A 23,296-nucleotide genomic window follows, 5' to 3' on the forward strand; every position below is an offset into this window, starting at 1 on the left:
CACTATGGAAATACAAATTTTCAAAAATTGAACTAGATAAAGTAGAATCAAACGCAAAACATATTAAAACAGGAAATAAAAGTGCTTATATGATTTATGGTACAAGTCAATGAATAAAAAGTGCTATTAATATTTATGTGCTTGACATAAGATAAAAATAGATATAAATCTTCAATTACCAAAAGATAAATACCCTTCAAATACACTCTTTGAAGTCCTCAACAGATCAAGGAAATCAATATTCAAAAAGAATATAATTTATTTTTTTGGAGAGATAGTGTCTCACTATTCTGCCCAGGCTGGTCTTGAATTCCTGGCCTCAAGTGATCCTCCCACCTCAGCCTCTCAGAGTGCTGGGATTATATGTGTGAGCCACCACGCCCAGGGATGTAATTATGTTCTGAGAAATGCATTGTTAAGCAATTTCACTGTGCAAATATCATAAAGTATACTTGTACAAATTGTATGGTATAGCCTATTATATATGTAGGCTATCATGGTATGGCCTATTGCTTTTAGGCTATAAACCTGTTTAGCACATTACTGTACAAAGTACTAGAGGCAACTGTAACAGAATAGTAAGTTATTTGTGCATTGAAACATAAAAAAAGGTAGAGTAAAAATATGGCATTATAATCTTTTTTTTTTTTTTTTTTTGAGACAGAGCCTCAAGCTGTCCCCCTGGGTAGAGTGCCGTGGCATTATAGCTCACAGCAAACTCCAACTCCTGGGCTCAAGCGAGTCTCCTGCCTCCGCCTCCCAAGTAGCTGGGACCACAGGTGCCCGCCACAGTGCCCGGCTATTTTTTGGTTGCAGCCATCATTGTTGTTTGGCGGGTCCGGGCTGGATTCGAACCCACCACCTTAGGTGTACGTGGCTGGCGCCTTAGCCGGTTGAGCTATAGACGCTGAGCTGGCATTATAATCTTATGGGACTACTGATGTAAATGTGATCCATCATTGAGTAAAATGTCATTATATAGCATGTGATCGTAACTGAAATATCACAACTGTTTGGAAACTCTAGCTCTTCTTTGATACCCAAGGAATACTATTCATATAGTAAGCCACAAAGAAAATGTCTATGTATCCTTAAGACATAAATAGAACACAATCTCTAGTGACTTATAACTTTAGAAAGTATTGAAAATAATCTAACCTTATGAAAATACAAATAAAAAAATCTCCCCTAAACTTCTTTTGGGTGAAATAGGAAATCCAGAGCTACAGTTATAGAACATCTAGGATAATAATAAAAATATTATATAACAACATCCGCTGAATATATATATCTGCTCTCCACTAGGGGATCTAGGGATCTAGAGTTGGATAAGGTATTGCTCCTAACCTTTCTACAACAACAGAAGTGTACAAACTACAAGTTCATGACTTTTCTTAAAGCCATCAGAGAGTTAAGGTCAGAGGGTAACTATGCCCCAAAATCTTAAGGAGAGGTTAGTGCTTGCTGGGAGACATGAGACATGAGCACTAAATACCTAGAAGAGATACAACTGGATACCAGTAAGAAGGCTGGCCTTGACTAAGTGTTGAGGCCCAATGTGTACTAGTGAAAATATAAGCCCTTGGGAGCTACAGAAAGCAGGGGAGCCTTCTGTGCCTTCTTGCAGGCTATTTCTCCATGAACTCCAACAATAAAAAGATGGAAGAGTTTTAAGAAAGTATTATGCTTACATGTGGCAAAGAGGAACAGATGATGGGGGAGGATGTATCCTGGAAGTGACATCAGCAAAAATAGTGAGATAGAGACCTCCAAAGGGACCAGTACCTTCCCTAGAAACACCAAAAATCCTGGCAAAAAACTGTCAAAATCAAGCTTATCAGAACTATGGAAAATAGTCAAAGGTTTATAGCAACCAACCAGGAGAACACAAAACAGAACATTGTAGCACTTTAACTTAGCTTTTATCACCCCCTTTCCCAGCATCATGGTCTTGAAGATGGCAACCAGTGTTCCTGATGTAGGAACCTGCTCCAAAGAGAACATACAGTAACTCATTTCTAAAGAATTGTGTTTGTTTCAAACTGAGAATTTCCTGAGGACTGACACAAGGGGCTTGCCTTTGTCTTACCTAAGCTCACAGAGCAAAGAAGTAGTTTTACAGAAAGCCAATGTTCCTTATAAACAATAAAAACCAAATGAACAAGGTACTACTACCTGTGGCAGAAAGTAACAGTTGAGGCAAACAACAGACCCACCAAAAGCAGTAGAGAAAAATAGAATCTTTGGGGCATGTGGAATTTTGAAAATTTTCTGCACACGTAGAAACTAGAAAATACAGACAAGACAACAAGACACATGTTCAGAGAAGATTCACAGCTTTTACCACCGCATGATCGTCAGGCTCAGGGCAAGCAAGAAGCAAGGCTAAGGCAGAGTTATAAATGGCCTGGCTAAGTAACTGAAGAAATGCCCCAATTAAGACGATCTGTAAAGACCTGGGAAACTTACTTTTTTCTTTGCTTTTCATTTTGGCTCCAGGCATTTAAAAAAATTTTTCAAACAAGTAGCTTCTTACCCAACTGAAAGAAGAGAAACATCAGATACCAACAAGGAGTACAATTTATACAAGAATAGTTTAGAAAGGTTATTAAACTAAACAATAACTTACAATAAGCAGTAACTACAAATTTTCTTTTAAGAATGAAGGAAAAAGGCTCGGCGCCTATAGCTCAACTGGCTAAGGCGCCAGCCACGTACACCTAAGGTGGCGGGTTCGAATCCCCAGCCCGGACCCGCCAAACAACAATGACGGCTGCAACCAAAAAATAGCCGGGCGTTGTGGCGGGCGCCTGTGGTCCCAGCTACTTGGGAGGCGGAGGCAAGAGACTCGCTTGAGCCCAGGAGTTGGAGGTTGCTGTGAGCTGTAATGCCACGGCACTCTGCCCAGGGGGACAGCTTGAGGCTCTGTCTCAAAAAAAAAAAGAATGAAGGAAAAAAAAAATAAAGGAGAAATTAAGATATTCCCAGATAAACAAAAGCAGAAGGAAGTTTTTTTCCAGTAGAATTGACCTTTAAGAAATGATATAGGAGTCCTCCAAGATAAAATGAAAGGATATTAGACAACTTGAAGCTGTATGAAGAAATAGAGAATACTGATAAAGGCAATTACATGGGTAAACATAAAAGCCAGTCTTAGTGTATTTATGGTGTGATGTAAAAGACAAATGTATAAAATAATAATTGTAAATCTATGTTAGTGGGTACAAAGTGAAGATGTAATCTATGACTACATATAAAAAGGGACAGATGGAGATGTTTGTCTGTGAAGGTTTTGTGTACTACTGAAGCTGGGAGAGCTATACAGATGTTTAGCAGCAGTTTTTTTATACTACCAAAGGCAGGTTGGCATTATTTCATATTAGGATGCTGTATTTTTAAGATGTAAATTATAATGTCCAAGGCAAACAGTAAGAAAATAACTAAAAAATGTAAAGAAAAGGGAATGAGAATCAAAATGGTACATCACAAAAATAAAAGCAATAAAATACAAAAGGTGATAGGATTGCGAAATAAAAAAGATATAAAACATAAAGAAAAACAGCAACATGAGAAAATCAAGTCATTATGAATAATACTGTAAATGTAAATGGTTTTACTCTCCCAATTAAAAGGCAGAGATCGTAGACTGGTTTACAAAAAAAGCTACCTATATTATATCTAAAAGAAACTCACTTTAGCTCCTAAGACACACAGGCTTTGAAAGCAAAAGGATAAAAGAAGATATTCCATGCAGACAATAACCAGAAGAGAACTAGGGTACCTATCCTAACAACAGACAAAACAAAGTTAAAAATTGTAAGAGACAAAGAAGGGGATTTTATACTAATAAAAAGGCCAATCTATAAAGACAATATAATAATTACAAACATTAGCATACCTGACAGTAAAGTCCTGAAATATATGAATAAGAAATGACAGATTTGAAACAAGAAATAGACAGTTCCAAAGTAATAGCCAGAGATGTCAATATTTCACTTTCAATATAATTAGAAAAACTACACAGAAGGCCAATAAGGAAACAAAAAGCTTGATTAACACTATAAACCAACTAGACCTACCACATATACAGAACACTCCAACCAGCAACAGCTGAAATATATATTCTTCTTCAGTGCACATAAAAATAATTCAGAAGAGACCGTATGAGAGGCCATAAAAGAAGGAACAATACATCTAAAAGGATTGAAATAATAAAAAGTACATTCTCTGGTCACAATGGAATAAAACCAAAAATCCATACCAGAAGTAAATTTCCCAATAGGTGGAAATTAAACTATGAATCTCTCTCTTTTTTTTTTTTTTTTGGAGACACAGAATCTCACTCTGTTACCCCAGGCTAGAGTGCAGTAGCATCACAGCTCACATCTCTGCCTTTTAACTGGATAGTATAATCATTTACATTTAAACTACTAGACTCAAGCAATCCCCTTGCCTCAGTCTCCTGAGTAGCAGGGACTACAGGTGGCTCCCGCAACACAGGCTAACTTTTCTATTTTGAGTAGAGATAGGGTCTCACTCTTACTTAGGCTGGTCTCGATTCCTGAACTCAAGCAATCACCTGCCTCAACCTCCCATCTTAAACATCCAACAGTTAAAAAAGGAATCACAAGGGAAATTACCAAACACTTTGAACAAACAGAAAAACAAAACATAACAAAATTTAGGGTATGCAGTAAAGGCAGAGCTTAGAATAAAATTTATATCTCCATAAGCAGTGCTTAGAGAAAAATTTATAGCTATTAATGCCTACCTTCAAAAAGAATAATCTCAAATGAATAACCTAACTTTAAACCATAAGTCAAAAAAAGAGCAAACTAAACCCAAAGCAAGCAGAAAAAGTAATGAAGATTCAGTGAAGATAAATGAAACAGAGACTACAAAAACAAAAAAGACAAACGAATTCCCAGAAACACAAACTACAAAAACAGACTCAAGAAGAAATAGAAAATCTATTTCTAATAGAAAGAGACTTATAACAAGACTGAATCACCAAAATAAATAAATCTCCCCAAAGAAAAGTACATGACCAGATGGCTTCACTGGTGAATTCTGTCAAACATTTAAGGAACTGACAACAATTATTAACACCAATCCCCACTTCCCTCCCAAATTCTCGATTGTCAAAATACAAAACAGGAGGGAAAACTTCCTAACTCATTCCATGAAGCCCAAATTACCCTTAGATCAAAGGCAAATGCAGACTTCAACTTTAGAAGAAAACATCAAACCAGTATCCCTTGTGAATATAGATGAAAAAGTCCTCTTCAAAATTCTAATAAACTGAATCCACCATCTTATGAACAGAATTATATATAATGATCAAGTGTAATTTATTCCAGGAATACAAGGATGGTTCAACATATGATCACCAATAAAGGCATATTATCCTAATGGAATAAAAGGGGGGAAAAAACCAGATGATTGTCTCAATAGATATCAAAGCATTTGCAAAAACTAAAACTCTTTTATGAGAAAAATACTCATCAAAATAGGAAAAGAAGGGAGCTTCCTCAATATAATAAAGGTCATACATGAAAAATCCATAGCTAACATCATTCTCAATGGTGAACTGAAAGACTGAAAGCTTTCTTCCTAAGGTTAGGAATGAGAATGCCCATTTTTTGCCACTTCTATTGAACATTAATTATACTGGAAGTTCTCACTATAGCCATTAGGAAAGAAAAATAAATAAAAAGCATCCAAATTGGAGAGCAGGAAGTAAGGTCATCTCTATATGCAAAAGACATGAAATTAAATGACATAATTTTAGTAGAAGTCCTTTAGGTTTCCACAAGAAACCTAAACTGTTAGTGTTAATGAACTCAGCAAAGTTGAGGGATACAAGATCAACATGAGAAAATTATTTATGTACTTCCACGTTCCCAGTGAAAAATCAAAAAAAAAAAATTAAGAAAATAATTTTACATACAATAACATCAAAAAGAATAAAATATTTACTAAACTTCATAAAGTCTCAAGGGACCCCAAATAGCCCGAACTATTTTGAAAAAATAAAATTACAGGTTTCACATTGCATGCTTTCAAAATGTATTACAATGGTATACTGAATCAAAATGGTATGGTAATGGTATAAATATAGACATAAAGCCCAATGGAACAGAAAAGAGGGCCCAAATGTAAATCCTCAAATACATGGCCAAATGATTTTTCATGAGAGTGCCAAGAACATTAAATGGGGAAAAGATCATCTTTTCAATAAAAGGTATTGTAAAAACTGGATATTCACATACAAAAGAATGAAGGTAGCCTCTTATACCCTATACAAAAATTAACTTAAAATAATCACAGATCTAAACGTAAAAGTTGACTTGGCACCCATAGCTCAGTGAGTATGGGCACTGAGGATGGCAGGTTCAAGCCCAGCCCGGGCCTGCTAAACAACAACAACTGCAACCAAAAAATAGCTGGGTGTTGTGGTGGGTGCCGGCGGTCCCAGCAACTTGGGAGGCTGAGGCAAGAGAATCGCTTAAGCCTAAGAGGTGGCTGTGAGCTGTGACACCACAGCACTCTACCAAGGGTAACATAATGAGACTGTCTCAAATAAATAAATAAATAACTGTAAAAGTTATAATCACAAAACTCTTAGAAGAAAACATAGGAGAAAACCTTCATGACATTAGATTTGGTAATCATTTCTCAGGTATGACACCAAAAACACAGGGAACAAAAAAATAGATAAACTAGACTACATCAATATCAAAAACTTCTACATATCAAAGAACACAGTCTACAGAGTTATTGTGAAAGAAGCAACCTATAGAACACGAGAAAGTATTTGCAGATCATATATCTAGTAAGGGGTTAACATCCAGAATATACAGAAAACTCCTATACCTCAATAACAAAAACTAGCAAACAGCCAGATTTATATGAAATAACCACAAAAGAAAAACTCACAGAGTCAGAGAGTAGATTATTGGTTGCCAGGGGCTGGTGGGAAGGGGGAATAGAAAGTCACTACTTAATGGGTATGGGGTTTCCACTGAAATGATGACAAATTTCTAGAACTAGACAGTGGTGATGGTTGTTAAAACTGAATGTACTCAATGCTATTGAATTCTAAATGGTCAAAATGGAAAACTTTGTTACATTTATTTTACCCCTCAACACGCACAAACCTTCTACCTATATCCTTTTCCCATCTTCCCTGTGGAACAAAGGCCTTACTGCTGTGTCATTCCAAATTCTTGACTTACTTAAAAAAAAAATTGTATTATTTCCAAATGTAATCACTGTCATTTAATATCTACCAAAAATTTAATCATTAGAAATAAAAATGATTAGATGTCTGAACACCTTGTGTCTCCTTTTCTAGTGGTGTCCAATTTTTCTGATCATGTAATCCTACTGAAAAAATATTTTTGAGTGCAAATTGCCAAAATAGATATTTATTTATAAATTATGTCACTATTGTACTCATTTATTATAAAATATACCAAAAAAACCTTAAGGTCAAAAAATGAGTATGAATTCTAATATTTTTCTTTCCATACTCCAATGACCCATTTTGCAAGCATCCCTCTTTGGAGAGCACTTCGTACATATTCTAAATTTTACTTATGGGTTAAATCAATGGTCTGCATTTATGGCCTGTTAAGATCTGTCTTACTAATCCCCTAAGGAATTCCTTAATTCCTTTATATGACATAATTTTAGTAGGAAGTCCTTTAGGTTTCCATAAGAAAAACTGTTAAAGTTTTTCTTGGCCTTATGTTATAGAACTACCTTAAGGATAGTGTACAAGATTCTGTTACATTGTGGTGCCTTCCTTATAAAGAGAGATGAGAGAAATTTCTCTTAGATTGTTATACCAGAAATATCTGTAATATTTTGGAAATTTTGGTTTGCTTTTAAATATAAAATGTAATTTATCACAAAATTCTGGTAACACTAAGTACCAGAAAACATAAGGCCAAATTTATAGCTCATTTCTAGCAACCACAGCCACAAGTGTATTTATCTCCCTTCTGGCTTCAACTTGTCTTCTCATCACTTAGAATTCTTCATTTATTTATTTTTTAAAAAATCATGTTGTGTCTCACTCCAGCTTTGATTTTTCTATCATCCCAATTCAGTTTTTTTTTTTTAATTATTTAGTATTAATTATAGGTGTGTGTGTGTATTTAAAAGCACTTCGAAAGACAGGGAAGAATGAATAAAAAACAAACAAAAACCAGGCAATATTGTTCAGAATAGAGGTCATTCTAAACTTGAAGCTCCCCCACATCAAGGTTATACTTTGCAGATTCTGAAGCATCTAGTAGCAAAGCCCTTTGTTCAAAAGGTAAATTGTAAATGAGTGTTGAAGAAAAGAATGACAACTCACAATAGCACTGTACTACACTTTCTCACTCTTTTCCAGTTGATAAGAAATGTTATAGTGAGGAAAGGGCAAATGGCTTTTTTTTTTCACCTGTGTGCAAAGGTTAATTAAAAGTCCATGAAAAAGGCAGTCACATTGCCAGATGCAATTTGTAGCCATGTACCTGGATGCGTCTCCTTCTGGAGTACTCAGAAGTCATTAGGGGATGGCCAATATTCAATGCTTTCCTGCTGTGCTTGCAACGCTTCTCAAGGAATCTTCTCTGTTGATTGGTGACGCTGCTATATAATTTAACTTGCCTGGGTGACAAACATACTCTTTCCTGGCCAAAAGCGTGGATCAATCTGGCAGTGTCAATGGTAGAAATAGAGCTACTCCTTTCATGCAAAGCTATCTCTCTATCTGTTTGGGTTAAGATGTCTGATTCCGCAGAAGTGGGGCTGGAAAGAACATTGGTAGGAGTATCTGTGAGTACCTCACTCTCTTCTGAAGTTCTAGAATCTGATGAAGTGTTGCTTTTATAATTGAAACCTGGCTGTTTTCTCAGAATGTACTTATCAAATTTAACCTGTTCAATTTTAATCTGGTTGGATTTTCCAGCTACATGAGCAGAAAGAGCCTTACTTTTTTTAAGATCTCCTGTGATTTTACGACTTTTCTCTAGGCTTTTATACCGCTTCTTTTTCTGAAGTTTGTTTCTCTGCTGTTTACCACTCCACTCCTTAACACCTGGTTCCCCTCTGCTATCATCATGTGTACTTTCTGAGGCCTGGAGAGAATGTGTGATGGGATTCTGAAGAAGTCTAGCCAACCGATCAAGTCGCTCCACCAAGGATAATTCTTTCTTGTCACTCAACTCGGGTGGTTTCTGTTGCTTCTGTCGCTCCAGATACTTGTTCCAGAGTTCATTTAAACTCTTAGTGGGCAGAGTTCCCAGCTCTGGGGTGACCTTATGATCTCTTTTTGGATCACTAATTTGTCTGCTATACTGTGGATGATCTTTAGCCTGACTTTTAGTAGTATGTATTACTTCTTTGTTTCCCAAGTTCCCATTGATGCTGAGGCTCTTTACTCTGGTATAATCTGTCTTAGTCTTGTCCACATTTTGATAAGAGGGAAGAAAACAGGAGTGTTCTTTATGTTTGTCTGGATGCTTCTGAAAGAAATCTTTCAAAGATCGCCCCATGAAAACACTCTTTCCCAAAGATTCATGAGAAATGTCTTGATCAGTGGGTAGGTGCACTGGATGATGAATGTAAAAGTTGGCTGACTTGAAGACAGAATGGGTAGTATTTTCAAATTCTGAATGACCTTCGGACTCTGAAAAGGAAAAAAAGAGTTTGAAAGAAATTAAAAATATTTGCATTCCTTTGGAAATACTATTCATACTTAATTCTTTACGTACAGAACAAAGACTAAAGGAATGAAAAGTTTAATGTACAGTGTCACAAAATTCACTGCCTGTACAAAGGAGTCATGCCTTAGGCTGAGCAGCCAGACTAGTACACTAAAAGTTTAACATATTTCTAGGTCAAAAGACATAGATACCAGGCTGGACTCTGCCACTGACCTGCTATATGACCTCAAGGAGGGTACTTTAGTTCTCTTTAGCAGTACTAAAAGCAGCTGCTATCTGTTTTTATTGCCTACTATGTGTGAGGATATTATAATATGTGCTTTATATTTGCTTTTAAAAATACATATATATAATCCTGATAATAAATTGAAAGATAGGTATTGGTAAACCCATTTTCACCTAAGAAGCCTGAGACCTCATTTTCAACATCAGTAATTAAAATTTTAAAAAAACTTTTTACATGTTTTCAAGCCTTTTAAAATTCTTTTTCTATAAACTATCTTCATTTTATTTCCAATTTTTTTATAGTGGTAAAATACACATTGACATAAAATTTACCACTTTCTAGCTCCATTTTTTGACAACCATTACCCTAGATCAAAATTTTTAGATATAATAATATCTGACAATTTTCTATGATTTTAATCTTTGTGCTCCTCTAAAATTTAGGTTGAAACTTAATCCTCAAGACAATGCTATTAAGAGGTAGGGCCTTTCCCTTTGTGAATGGGATCAGTATCCCTGTGCAAGGGCTAAAAAGAGGCTGTTTGGCTTTTTTCCACCTTTCACCATGTGAGGATACAGCACAAAGCACCATCTTAGTAGTGGAGACTGGGCTCTCAGCAGACACTGAATCTGTTGGCGCCTTGATCTTGGACTTCCCAGCCTCCAGAACTGTGAGAAATACATTTCTATTATTTATAAATTACCCAGTCTATGGTATTTTTGTCACAGCAGCAGGAATGGGCTAAGACCCAATCATAAACCCTAAATTTATACTCTAATATGGGAGCAATTGTTTTTTGGAATTCCACATCATGGACAGAAGCAAAGACATATGCAATTAGCTATGGGACCATTTTTATCTATACTATAGATCACTAGCAACCAGAATTTTCATTAAATACTCTAGGAATCCCTATGGATTTTCCCAGAGTATAGTGAAAATACATGGAATCCGCTTTTATACTTAAAGTATAAAAGACGAAGACACTAGAAATTTAGAATTATCTAGCAACATTTAAAAATTGGGAGATTTCACTTTGTTTCTATAAGATCTTGAGACTGCAGCTCCTGCATTAAACAAATACATGAAAAACAAATATATAATTACAAATGATAATATTATGTGTAGCAGAAAACCAAGGTGATAGAAGAACAATTTAAATAGGAAAAGGTAGTTCAAGAAGGTTTATCTATAGGCTGAAATATGAAGTAAAAATGAGAGCTAAACAAACCAACAACACCTATTACGTGAAGAACACTCTGGGCAGAGGGAGCATCATGTGTGGTTGCCCTGAGGCAACTGCTATCCATGCCACTCCACCTGTTCCTACAACCTTTTTTGGATACAGAGGCAGAACCATCCTTCCTTCTTTTAAATGCAAGCCCCTCTACTGGTGCTCTGGAGGCCAACTCATCTTTCAAGACTTTGATTCTTTTTCCTATCCTGTCTTATGTCTCCAGGTTCTCCCCTTCTAAAAGAGACTTTCCAACAACATGAAAGCATTATTTAGTATATCATATCTTTAGAAAACCCTCACATCTTCCTCTAGGCACTAGCCCAGTGGTTCTCAACCTTCTTAACACCACGGTCCTTTACTACAGTTCCTGTGGTTTGTGACCCCACAGGTTGAGAACCACTGCACTAGCCCATTTCTTTGTTTCTCTTCATAGCAAAGCTTATAAAGTAGGAAATACATATTTTCCTCTTCTTTACCTCTTTTCCTACCCTAACTCACTCTTCAAATTACTTGAGAGTACAGTCATACTACTGGACTAAAACTGCTTTTACTAGTATGATCAAGGATCTGCATGTATGGTCAATATCAGCAGATGTTCTCATTCTACATTCTCTTCCTGGGTGATCTTACCTCTTCCTGTAGTACCATCTCCATGCTGTTAACTACTCTCAAACTTACGTTTCAAACTATGATTCTTCTGTTGAGCTCCAGATTCATATACTCAACTTTATACCGGTTATTTCTACTTGGCCACAGCCATCTATATTTTAAATGTCCCAAACTAAACTCCGTTCTAGCCTCCTATAGAACTATACCTCTCTCAGTCTTCTACATCTCTGTAAATGGCACATCACCCTATTGCCCAAACCAAAATCTGGGAGTTGTTCTTGTACTTCCAACTCCCTTTTCTTCCTGTTCCTGCCATTAATCCCACACAAAATAATCACAAATCCATCCAATTCTATTTCCTCTCACAGTACTGGATGTCTCTAATAGACTTCTGTCCTTCCTTGTCCTTTTCTCAACTATTCTTCAAATAGTAGTCAAAGTAATTTTTAAAAAATGTAAACAGAACCTGTCATCTACTTAGCAATTTTCAATGGCTTTTTATTACACATAGAACAAAATCCAAATTCCTTAACAAGGCACAAAAGTAGTATATAACTTTCCTTTCTCTTTGTATACCACTCTCCTTGGCAATGGTATTCCCCTGTTTAGAATGGTAGACTTCAACCCTATAATTGAGGAGAACGTGCAGACCTCTTCCCCACTTCATCACATAGCAGGAGCAAAGAGGCCTATGAGTGGGAAAGCACTGAATAAATAAAGGAAAGTATAATTTTTCAGTGTGTGCTGCTCATACAACTTATAAAATAGAAGAAAATAAAGGAGGAAAGGTTATTTCAGATCAAGTTCTACAGAGCCTGGAAAACTAGGTTAAGAATTTTAGTTTTTATTCTTAAAAGAAATGAAGAGCCAGTATACCATTTTAAACAGGGGAGTACCATAATTATAGCTTATTTCACAAAGAATACACTCAAAGAAGTAAAATAATAGGAAACTAGATAACATGACTCTAAAATATGTTTGTCTTATTATCAGTATTTTTAACCAACACAGTCCCCCTGACTTGGGAGTGAAGTAAAATATATAAGGAATAGTAGAAAATAAGCAAATTGAATTTCTTAAGTTTAAAGAGCTCTATAGAACAACAGAACACTACCTCATGGCACTTTGTTACAAGCAAAGGTCAAACTAGTTGAGGTGGTTATTTACTTCTGATGATGAAATTAATTTTATACACATTTGCAAAATTCCTCTAAAGTACATCAAAACACACTGAAAATATTTACTTTTTTTAAAAATTAAACATACAAAATATCCAAATAACATGGAAGAATTTAAGGTGAAAAATAAAAGCCCTCCTCCCCCACTGTCCCTGAACCTCCTAGTCCTACTTTCTAGTGATAACCACTAAAAAACAAGTTTTCTTATGTCCATTAAAATTCCTGCCTAGTAGTACAAAAATATTTGTTCAAAGAAAGATACTCTGCAGAGTGGTGCCTATGGCTCAGTGAGTAGGGCACTGGCCCCATATACTGAGGGTGGCGGGTTCGAATCCAGCCCCAGCCAAATTGCAACAAAAAATAGCCAGGTGTTGTGGCAGGCACCTGTAGTCCCAGCAACTTGGGAGGCTGAGGCAAAAGAGTTACCTAAACCCAAGAGCGGGAGGTTGCTGTGAGCTGTGACGCCACTGCACTCTACCAAAGTGAGACTCTGTCTCTTAAAAAAAAAAGATATTATGCATATACAAAACATTATATACAAACTGATTTGATATACCATAATTTAACTAGGTAATTAATTGGGTTGTTTGCAATTGTTATTCTTCCACAGTATGCTGCAGCAAACATCTAAATGTGTGTGTGTGCATATGAGCGAAATTTTATTTTTCTGGGTACAGTTTATCCGTATATCTACAACTACTTAAGTGGAAATGCTGTGCGAAAGGGAAAATTCATTTCCATATGAGTTAGATATTGCCAAATTGTCCCATACCTTCAAAAACGGTGCAACAGGCTTGGCGCCTGTGGCTCAAGTGGCTAAGGTGCCAGCCACATACACCTAAGGTGGCAGATTCGAATCCAGCCCGGCCCGCCAAAACAACAATGGCTGCAACCAAAAAAATAGCCAGGTGCTGTGGTGGGCGCCTGTGGTCCCAGCTACTTGGGAGGCTGAGGCAGGAGACTCGCTTGAGCCCAGGAGTTGGAGGTTGCTGTGAGCTGTGATGCCATGACACTCTACCCAGGGGGATAGCTTGAGGCTTTGTCTCAAAAAACAAAACAAACAAACAAAAAACGGTGTAACAAATCTGTACTTCTAACAATAGCCTATGGGAGTATGTGAATGTTTCTCCATGTATTCAACTATACTAAGGATCCAAGTCTTTTTATGGGAGGGTGAGGGAGCAGGGGAGGAAGGAAAGTATAAAGGGAGGATGAAGGGTTATTGCCAAGTTCTCACCTAATATGCACAAAGTAAGGGTATACAGTACACCTGCTGGGTGAAGGGCTCAACTACAACTTGAACTTTATCTCAGAACCAAAAACAATGTAATCTAAACATTTGTACCCAGATATCAATCTGAATTTAAAAAAAAAAAAAAGAAAAAATTTTTTCATCTGTGCTATTCTGATAGGCGAGATAAAATCCATGGTTTTAACATATTTAATTACTAAGAACGTTAAGTATTGCTTTATACGTTTTAATAGCCGTATGTATTTTTACCGTAAACTTTTAGTTCATGTTGGTTGTTTTTCTATTGTCTTTGATTTGTAAAAAGCTCTTTGCAGAGTAAGAAAACCAGCCCCTTTTCTGAAGTTTCTCAATTTCTTAAAACTGTTTTCCCACTTTCCATTTACAAATTTTCATAAATTGACTTTGCAATATTTCCCACCATGAAGAAACTTTAATATGTAGATACATATATCAAATCTTTTTTATACATTTATGACTCCCAGATTTTCAGATCTTGAAAGTCTTCCCCCATTCCACTTTATTAGAAAAGCTGTAATAATCCATGCTTTCATCAGGACTTTAATGATCTTTACATGTAGATCTTTGTCAATTTTGGTGACAAGAGTAAGGAAGAGCTGCAACTTAAATTCTCTCCAGATTTCAAATGGCTAAAAAAGCACCTTGGCAGTTCAGTGTCTGTAACTCAGCGGCTGGGGTGACAGCCACATACAATGGAGCTGGTGGGTTCAAACCCAGCCCTGGCCTGCCAAACAACAATGACAACTACAACCAAAAATAGCCAGGCAATGTGGCAGACACCTGTAGTCCCAGCTACTTGGGAGGCTAAGAGAATCGCTTAAGCCCAAGAGTTGGAGATTGCAGTGAGCTGTGACACCATGTCACTCTACCCAAGGGAACACAGTGAGACTCTGTCTCCAAAAAAAAATAAAAAAAAAAGGTATCTTGGCATTATTTGTCAAATAATCTTTTTTTCCAAATTGATCTGAAATGACACCTCTATCACAGAGTAAATGCTCAGTATATTTGCATGTATAGTTGCCTGACCCTAAATCACAATACCTACATCATTTACTTCACTTTATCTCATTACCCCATCCATCTATTACCTTGCATCATCACAAGAAAAAGGGTAAGTAGAGTAAAGTAAGATATTTTGCGGGAGAGGCCACATTCAGATAATTTTTATAACACACTGTTATAATTGTTTTATTTTATTATTAATCTCTCACTGTTCCCTGATTGCTAGATTGACCAAGAATAGAATAAGAATATTTGTATCAAAAATGAAAGAAGCAACATTACTATTGTATTATAGAAATACAAAGGATTATAAAGGAATACTATGAATAATAGTGTGCCAACAAATTAGATAATTTAGATGAAATGGACAAATTCCATTCTTAAAAAGTCACCATGTACTAAATCTGACAATCAGAATAAACCTGTATCAAGTGAACAGATGAGATTATTAATTTAAAAATGTATCTACAAAGTAAAGGCCCAGATGGATTCTCTAATGAATTCTACCAATCATTTGAAGAATTAATACTAGTTTTTTTCCACAAAGTCTTCTAAAACTTTAGAGAACATACCCCAACTAATTTTATGAACCCAGTGTTAAACCCTTATATGAAAAACCAACAAACATATCATAAACAGCAATCTAGTATCTCTTATAATATGGACACAAAAAAAGTCCTTAACAAAACAGTAATAAACCAAATCTAGCAACACATAAAAAGAATTATACACCTTGGCCAAGTAGGATTTATCCTGCAAATGCAAGGTTGGCTCAACATTTAAAAATCAATCAACAGAATAAGAAACAAAAATCACTTCATCTGAGAAACTGAGATTCTACTGAGATACAGAAGCAGAAAAAACATTTAACAAAATCTAGCCACCTCCTCTTTTTGGGGGGGGGACACAGAGTATCACTCTGTCGCCCTGGGTAGAGTGCTGTACTGTCATAGCTCATACAACTCTAAACTCTAGGGCTTGAGCTGGTACTACAGGCATGTGGCAGAATGCCCAGCTAGTTTTCTATTTTTAGTTGAGATGGGGTCTCACTCTTGCTCAGACTAGTCTCAAACTCCTGAGCTGAAGGGATCCACCTGTCTTGCCCTCCTAGAGTGTTAGAATTACAGGCATGAGCCTTCATGGCTGCCAGTGACACCAGCCCCCCCCTTTTTTTGAGACGGAGCCTCAAGCTATCCCCCTGGGTAGAGTGCCATGGCATCATGCTCATAGCAACCTCCAACTCCTGGGCTCAAGCGAGTCTCCTGCCTCAGCCTCCCAAGTAGCTGGGACTACAGGCGCCCGCCACAACGCCTGGCCATTTTTTTTGGTTGCAGCCATCATTGTTGTTTGGCGGGCCCGGGGGATTCAAACCCGCCACCTTAGGTGTATGTGGCTGGCGCCTTAGCCGCTTGAGCCACAGGTGCCGAGCCACCAGCCCCTTTTTAAATAACAATACTCAACAAACCAGGAATAGAAAGAACTTCCTCATTCTGATACAGAACATCTATTAACAGGTAAAATTATACTTAAGTGGTGAAAGACTAGATGCTCGCCTTCTAAGATGGAAGACACAAGAGTACATCTGCTGTTGCCACTTTTATTCGACATTGTACTGGAGTGCTATCCAGGACAATTCAGCAAACACAAAAACAAAACAAATGAATAAAATCAAAAGGCATTCGGATTGTAAAAGCAGCAGCAAAACTATATTTGTAGATGACAAGATCTCAGATCTCATATCTAGAAAATCCTAAGAAATCCATAAAAAATTAGAACAAATAAATGAGTTCACTAAGGTTGCAGAAAACAAATATAAAAATCAATTGCATTTTCTACACTTATAATAAACAAAAAATGAAATTAAGAAAATCCTATTCATAAGAACATTAAGAATAATAAAATATTTAAGAATACATTTAATTTAAAAAATGCAAAACTATATTCTGTAAACTACAAGACACTGTTGAGAAATTAAAGATCTAAATAATGAAAAACATCCCATACTATGAATTGAAAGACTTATTTTTAAAGAGACAATATTCCTTGAACTGATCTACAGATTCAATATAATCCCTATCAGAATCTAACCTGCCTCTATGCAGATATTGTCAAGATGGGGCAGTACCTGTGGCTCAGCGTAGGGCGCTGGCCCCACATACCAACGGTGGCAGGTTTGAACCTAGCCCTGGCTAAACTGCAAAAAAAATTAGCCAGGCGCTTATGGCCTGCAGTCCCAGGTACTTGGGAGGCTGAGGCAAGAGAATCACCTAAGCCCAGGAGTTGGAGGTTGCTGTGACTTGTGATGCCACGGCACTCTACCGAGGGTGATAAATTGAGATTCTGTCTCTTAAAAAAAAAAAAGTTGCCAAGATAATTCTAAAATTTGTACAGAAATGTAAGTCACCCAGAATAGCCGTCATGATTATGAAAAATGAAGCAAAGTTAGAGGACAATTCCAAAAACTTACTACAAAGCAACAGTAATCAAGAGTTTGGTACTGACACAAGAATAAACATAAAGATCAACAGAATATTATTAGGAGTCCAGAAACAAACCCCATACATTTATGGTGAACTGATTTTTGATAAAAGAGTACCAAGACCATTCACTGGGGAAAGAATGACACTGTGGCAGCTGGATATCCACATGGAAAAGATAAATTTGGATCCTTACTTCACATCAAATGCAAAAATCAACCTACGTGTAAAAGCTAAAACTATAAAACTCTTAAAAGAAAACAGAGGTAAATCTTTATGACCCCAAATTTGACAAAGGATTCTATAACACTAGAAGCATAATCAATGAAACACAAAACATAAATTAGACTTCATCAAATTTAAAAACCTTGGTCCTTTAAAGGACATCATAGAGAAAGTGAAAAAGAACCCAAAGAATGGGAGAACATATCTGCAAATCATGTATCTGATAAGGGACATGTATCTAGAATACACATAAAGAACTCTTAATAACTAACTAATAACAAAAAGACAAATAACTTAATTACAAACAAACCCAGAATCTGAATACATAGTTCTGGAAAGAAGATATATAGCTGGACAATAAGCACATGAAAAGATGCTCAACATCATTCGTCATGAAGGAAATGCAAATCAAAAGCAAAATGAGATACTACTTCATCCATTCTAGGATAGCTGTAATAAAAAAGACATATAGTAACAAGTGCTGACAAAGTTGTGGAAAAGCTGGAACCTCATATGCTGTTGCTTGGATGTAAAATGAAGCAGTAGCTTTGGCAGTCTTACGGTTACTCAAATGATTAAACATTGTCAACTTAGCAATGCCACTCCTGTAAGAAATATATCCATATAAAAACTTGTACATGAAAATTTATAGAATAAAATGGTATAAAAATATTCTATGGTCATTTAAAAAAAGATTTTAAAGTTATTAAAATCACACAGACTATATAAATACACACACACCATATATTAAAAAATTAGATCAAGCTTATTATTTACGTTATTGCCAGATGTTTTTTAAATTTCACTCTTTAAAACTAAATTTCAACTTTATGATCTGTCATGAGCTAACTATGTGCGTTCAAGCTCCCTACTATTATTCTGTATTTGCTCATTTCTCTTTAAAAGTCTCTTAGGGTTTTTGTTAATTATGGTCTACTTTATTCTTTCTCCCACATAAGCAAATTCGACCCTCCTCTCTATCTCTAAAATACCCTTTACCTAATGATACAGTCCAAGAGTTTTTTTCACATAACTTAATATCTTCATTCTTTTATAAGGCACTCTAAACTTCATTACTGATGGAACCTGTGATTCTCATTTTATAAATTTTTTATGCAAAGTTATTTGATGTTTAAAGATTTATGCAAAATATCTACATTGTGGAATGCAAATCAGTATAAAAATATTGCTCTTTAATTCCTATAAGACTGTTGGTAAATTTAACCTCATCTATATTAATGGCCTCACATTTCTTTTTGAAGAAAAATTTTCTTCAGATTTTGAAAGTAAAATTTCCTTTTTACTTTTAACCTTTCTGAATCATTTTACTTTTGATGTCTCTGCTATATAGCATGGAAGCAAGTTTGTTTTTTAATTCAATCTGCAAAGTTTTTTTAATATAGGTGAATCTGGTTTATTCATAGATAGCTGCCTATTTTCTCCATTTTAAAAATTTTTATCATATTTTTTCTTTTGTTACAAATTTACTACACTCTATTTTCTTTCCTTTACCCCCAGGCCTACCCCTGCCATTTTTCTAAAGATTCTGGATGTTTTATAGTTTGATTTTAACTCTTTTAGAAACAACTTTTATATTTTAAATACTATGATTATATATGTATTTCTTTTTTTTAATTTCAAAATATTAAGAGGTACAAATGTTTTGTTATGTGGATAGTTTTTATAATGCTTAAGTAAGGGCTACTAGTGTGTCTATCACTTGAATAGTCCATTGTGCCTTTTAGGTACAATTTTTACCCCTCCCTTTTTCCCATCTCCCCCCCCCCTTTTTTTTTGGAGACAGACTATCACTCTGTCACCCTGGGTAGAGTGCTATGGTAGTGTCATGGCACACAGTAACCCCAAACTCTTGGGACTCAAGCAATCCACTTGCCTCAGCCTCCCAAGCAGCTGGGACTACAGGCGCCTGCCACAATGCCTGGCTAGTTTTTCTATTTTTAGTAGAGATGGGGGTCTCAGCCTTGCTCAGGCTGGTCCTGAACTCCTGAACTCAAATAATTCACCAGACTCAATCTCCCAGAGTGCTAGGATTACAGGTGTGAACCACCTTGCCCAGCCCTCCCTTGCCCCTTTAATTTCCAATAACTTTTACTTCTGTGTCCATGTGTGCCCATCAATTAGATTCAAATTATTAGAGAGTACATGTAGTGTTTGTTTTCCATTCCTGGGATATTTTACTTAGGATGATGTACTCCAGTTTCATCCAAATAGCTGCAAAAGATATTAACTCATTTATTTTTGCTGCTGATTAAGTACTCCATGATACATACATACCAAAACTTGTTAATCCACTCATAAATTGACAAGCAATTATGTTGATTCCACATCTTTGCAAATGGGAATGAATTGTGCTGTAATAAACATTCCAGTGCAGGTGTCTTTTTGATAAAATGACTTCTTTTACTTTGTGTACATACCTACCAGTGGCACTACTAGATCAAATGGTAGGTATACTTTTAGCTCTCTGGGAAATCTCCATACTGTTTTCCACTGAAGTTATTTGCAGTCACACCAACAAAGTGTAAGTGTTTCTTTCTCTTTGCATCCATGCTAGCATCTTTTGGTATTTGACTTTTTAGTAACAGCCATTCTGACAGGGGTAATATGATGTTTTATTGTGGTTTTAATTTGCATTTCCCTCATGATTAGTGACACTGAGCATTTTTTCATGTTTGTTGAACATTTGTCAATCTTCTTTTGAAAAGCTTCTATTCACGGGCAGCACTTGTGGCTTAAAGAAGTAGGGCTATGGCCCCATATGCCGGAAGTGGCGGGTTCATACCCAGCCCCCGCCAAAACTGAAAAAAAAAAGAAAAAAGGAAAAGCTTCTGTTCTTGTCCTTTGCTCACTTTTTAACCAAGTTATTTTTTTTCTTGCTGATTTGTTTCTTTACTGATTTTGGTTATCAGCCCTTTATCAGATGGATAGTTTGTGAATGTTTCCTCCTATTTAGTAGGTTATTTACTTGCTCTGTTGATTATTTCCCTTGCTGTGCAAAAGTTTAATTTAATCAAGTCCCACTTATTTATTTTTGCTGTTGCTGTATCATGTATCTTTTTTTTTTTTGTATTTCTTGGTTTATCAATTTTAAAGATGCAATTAGTTTATTTATACTACCTTAAACTCTCTTTCATCTGCCTATCCTCTTCATAATGGTCTTTTTGCTTTCCTTCTTGCATTTTTGCATGGAAAAATTCATTCTTTTTCTTTGAAGTTCAATTCTACCACCAACATATGTCCCAATATTGATCATTACATACAAATTTTTCCCAGTACTTGGTTGGAAACTTATAAAGTTTCTTTTTAAATTGCAGGTTCAATTTTTCCTTATCTGTTTATTACTTTTCTGTTATCTTTGTTACAGGTAACAACAGACATTATTGTGCTGTTAGGTTTTCATTATCAGTCCTCAAATTCCATTCTTTTTCCTAATTGATGTAATTTTTTCCCTTCAATTTATTCTCCTATCTCCTAAATCTCCTTTTCATCTCATTATTGTATCAACTTTTATCTCACACATTTCTTCTAAATTTATTTAACATGTAGGAAAAATTTTCTTGTGTCTCCTACAATGTGCCTATATAAATCATATTTCCATCTTTCTTTTGCAAGCTATTTCTCCCATACTACCCACTGCAGAATTGCTTCATCTTATATAGTTAGTATTTTTAAGTATGTGGTAAAAATCATATGACATTAAATTTACCATCTTAACCGTTTTAAGTGTACAATATATCACACTGTTGTGCAATATATCTCTTTTTCAATTTGTTAACACTGAAACTATGCCTACTCAACACTAACTCCTGCAGCCCTTAGCAACTACCTTTCCACTTTCTATTTCCATGATTTCAACTACTTAGATACTTCATATGCACGGAATCAGGGGTCCTCAAATTTTTTAAACAGGGGGCCAGTTCACTGTCCCTCAGACCGTTGGAGGGCCAGACTGTGGGCCCTAGGACAAGTCGGCTGCTAAGTAAGACAAGCAGCAGTGATTTTCCCATGTTTACCTCCCAAATTGCTAGAATTACAGGTGTGAGCCACCATACTGAGATGAATTCTGTAGGTTATACGTCCAGATGTGGGACTGTTGTATCTTATGGGTAATTCCTTTCACTTTTTAGAAGAACCTTCATACTGTCTTCCATAATGCCTGTACCTGTTTACATTCTGACAAAGAGTGCACTAGGTTTCGATTTCTTTGCATATGCACCAACACTTTTTATCTTCTGCTGTTTTGATAGTGGCCTTCCTAATAGTTGTAAAGTGTTTTCTCACTGTAGTTTTTATTTATATTTTTCTTATGATTAGAGATGTTGAGCATCTTTCCACATACTTACTGCCCATTAGTATATCTTCTTTGAAGAACTATCTCTTCAAGTCCTTTACCCACTTTAAAATTAGGTTGCTTGTTTTCTTCTTATTGAGTGGAAGTTCTTTATATATTCTGGATATTAACCCCTTATCAGATATGTGATTTATAAGCATTTCCCTCATTCTGTAGGTTGCCTATTCATGCTCATTATGTACTGTTTCCTCCAGTATGTATAAGTTTCAAGGTTGATATAGTCTCACTTGTTTACTTTTGCTTTTGGTGTCATATTCAAGAAATTGTTGCTGAGCTCAATGTCCTAAAGCTTGTCCCCTATGTTTTATTGTAAGAGTTTATGGTTTAGGTCTTATATTTATATCTCTACTCCATCCTGGGTTAGTTTTTATATATAGTATAAAGAAAGACCAACTTTGCCTGTGGTCTCAACTACTCGGGAGGCTAAGGCAAGAGAATCACCTAATCCCAGGAGTTGGAGGTTGCTGTGAGCTATGTGATGCCACAGCACTCTACCGAGGGCAACAAAGTGAGACTCTTTCTCTCCCAAAAAAAAAAAAAAGAAAGACCAACTTTAATCTTTTGCATATAGACATCCAGTTTTCCCAACACCCTTTGTTGAAGAGACAATCATTTCCCCATTGTATATTCTTGGTACCCTTTTCAAAAATCATTTATTTCATGCACTCTATCAGTTGAATCTAGACTATTTTCAAAATATAGATTATATATATCAGCTCCTAGATGCTTTTCTCTCCTTATCTAGGTACTGTTCTATTTTACCCTATCTAAGAGGTAAAGCTTGACTGCTGGGTTGTAATGGTTCGTGTTCTATATGCTTTTCTTTTATGTCAGAAAAAAAGGCGACCATGAAAAAACATAAATAGATTTCATGTTGGTTATTTTTTACAGTAATTTTTTAGAAGTTTATATTTATGATGTCTTTTGTCATAATCGTCTGGAATATCTTTAGGTTTTAGTATTGAGACATGATGTTTC

General features: G+C 35.9%; 1 protein-coding gene across 1 annotated transcript in view; it reads right to left on the minus strand.

Moving 5' to 3' along the window:
• ALMS1 (ALMS1, centrosome and basal body associated protein) overlaps nucleotides 1-23,296 on the minus strand; it is a 204,561-nt gene that overhangs the window by 35,056 nt on the left and 146,209 nt on the right. The window contains exon 15 of the mRNA XM_023515281.1: nucleotides 8,529-9,685. Within this exon, the coding sequence (XP_023371049.1) occupies nucleotides 8,529-9,685 (1,157 nt within the window). The remainder of the gene's footprint in view (nucleotides 1-8,528; nucleotides 9,686-23,296) is intronic.

The sequence above is a fragment of the Otolemur garnettii genome, unplaced genomic scaffold, assembly GCF_000181295.1.
Source record: "Otolemur garnettii isolate 467f Iridium unplaced genomic scaffold, OtoGar3 scaffold00068, whole genome shotgun sequence".
NCBI classification, from domain to species: domain Eukaryota; kingdom Metazoa; phylum Chordata; class Mammalia; order Primates; family Galagidae; genus Otolemur; species Otolemur garnettii.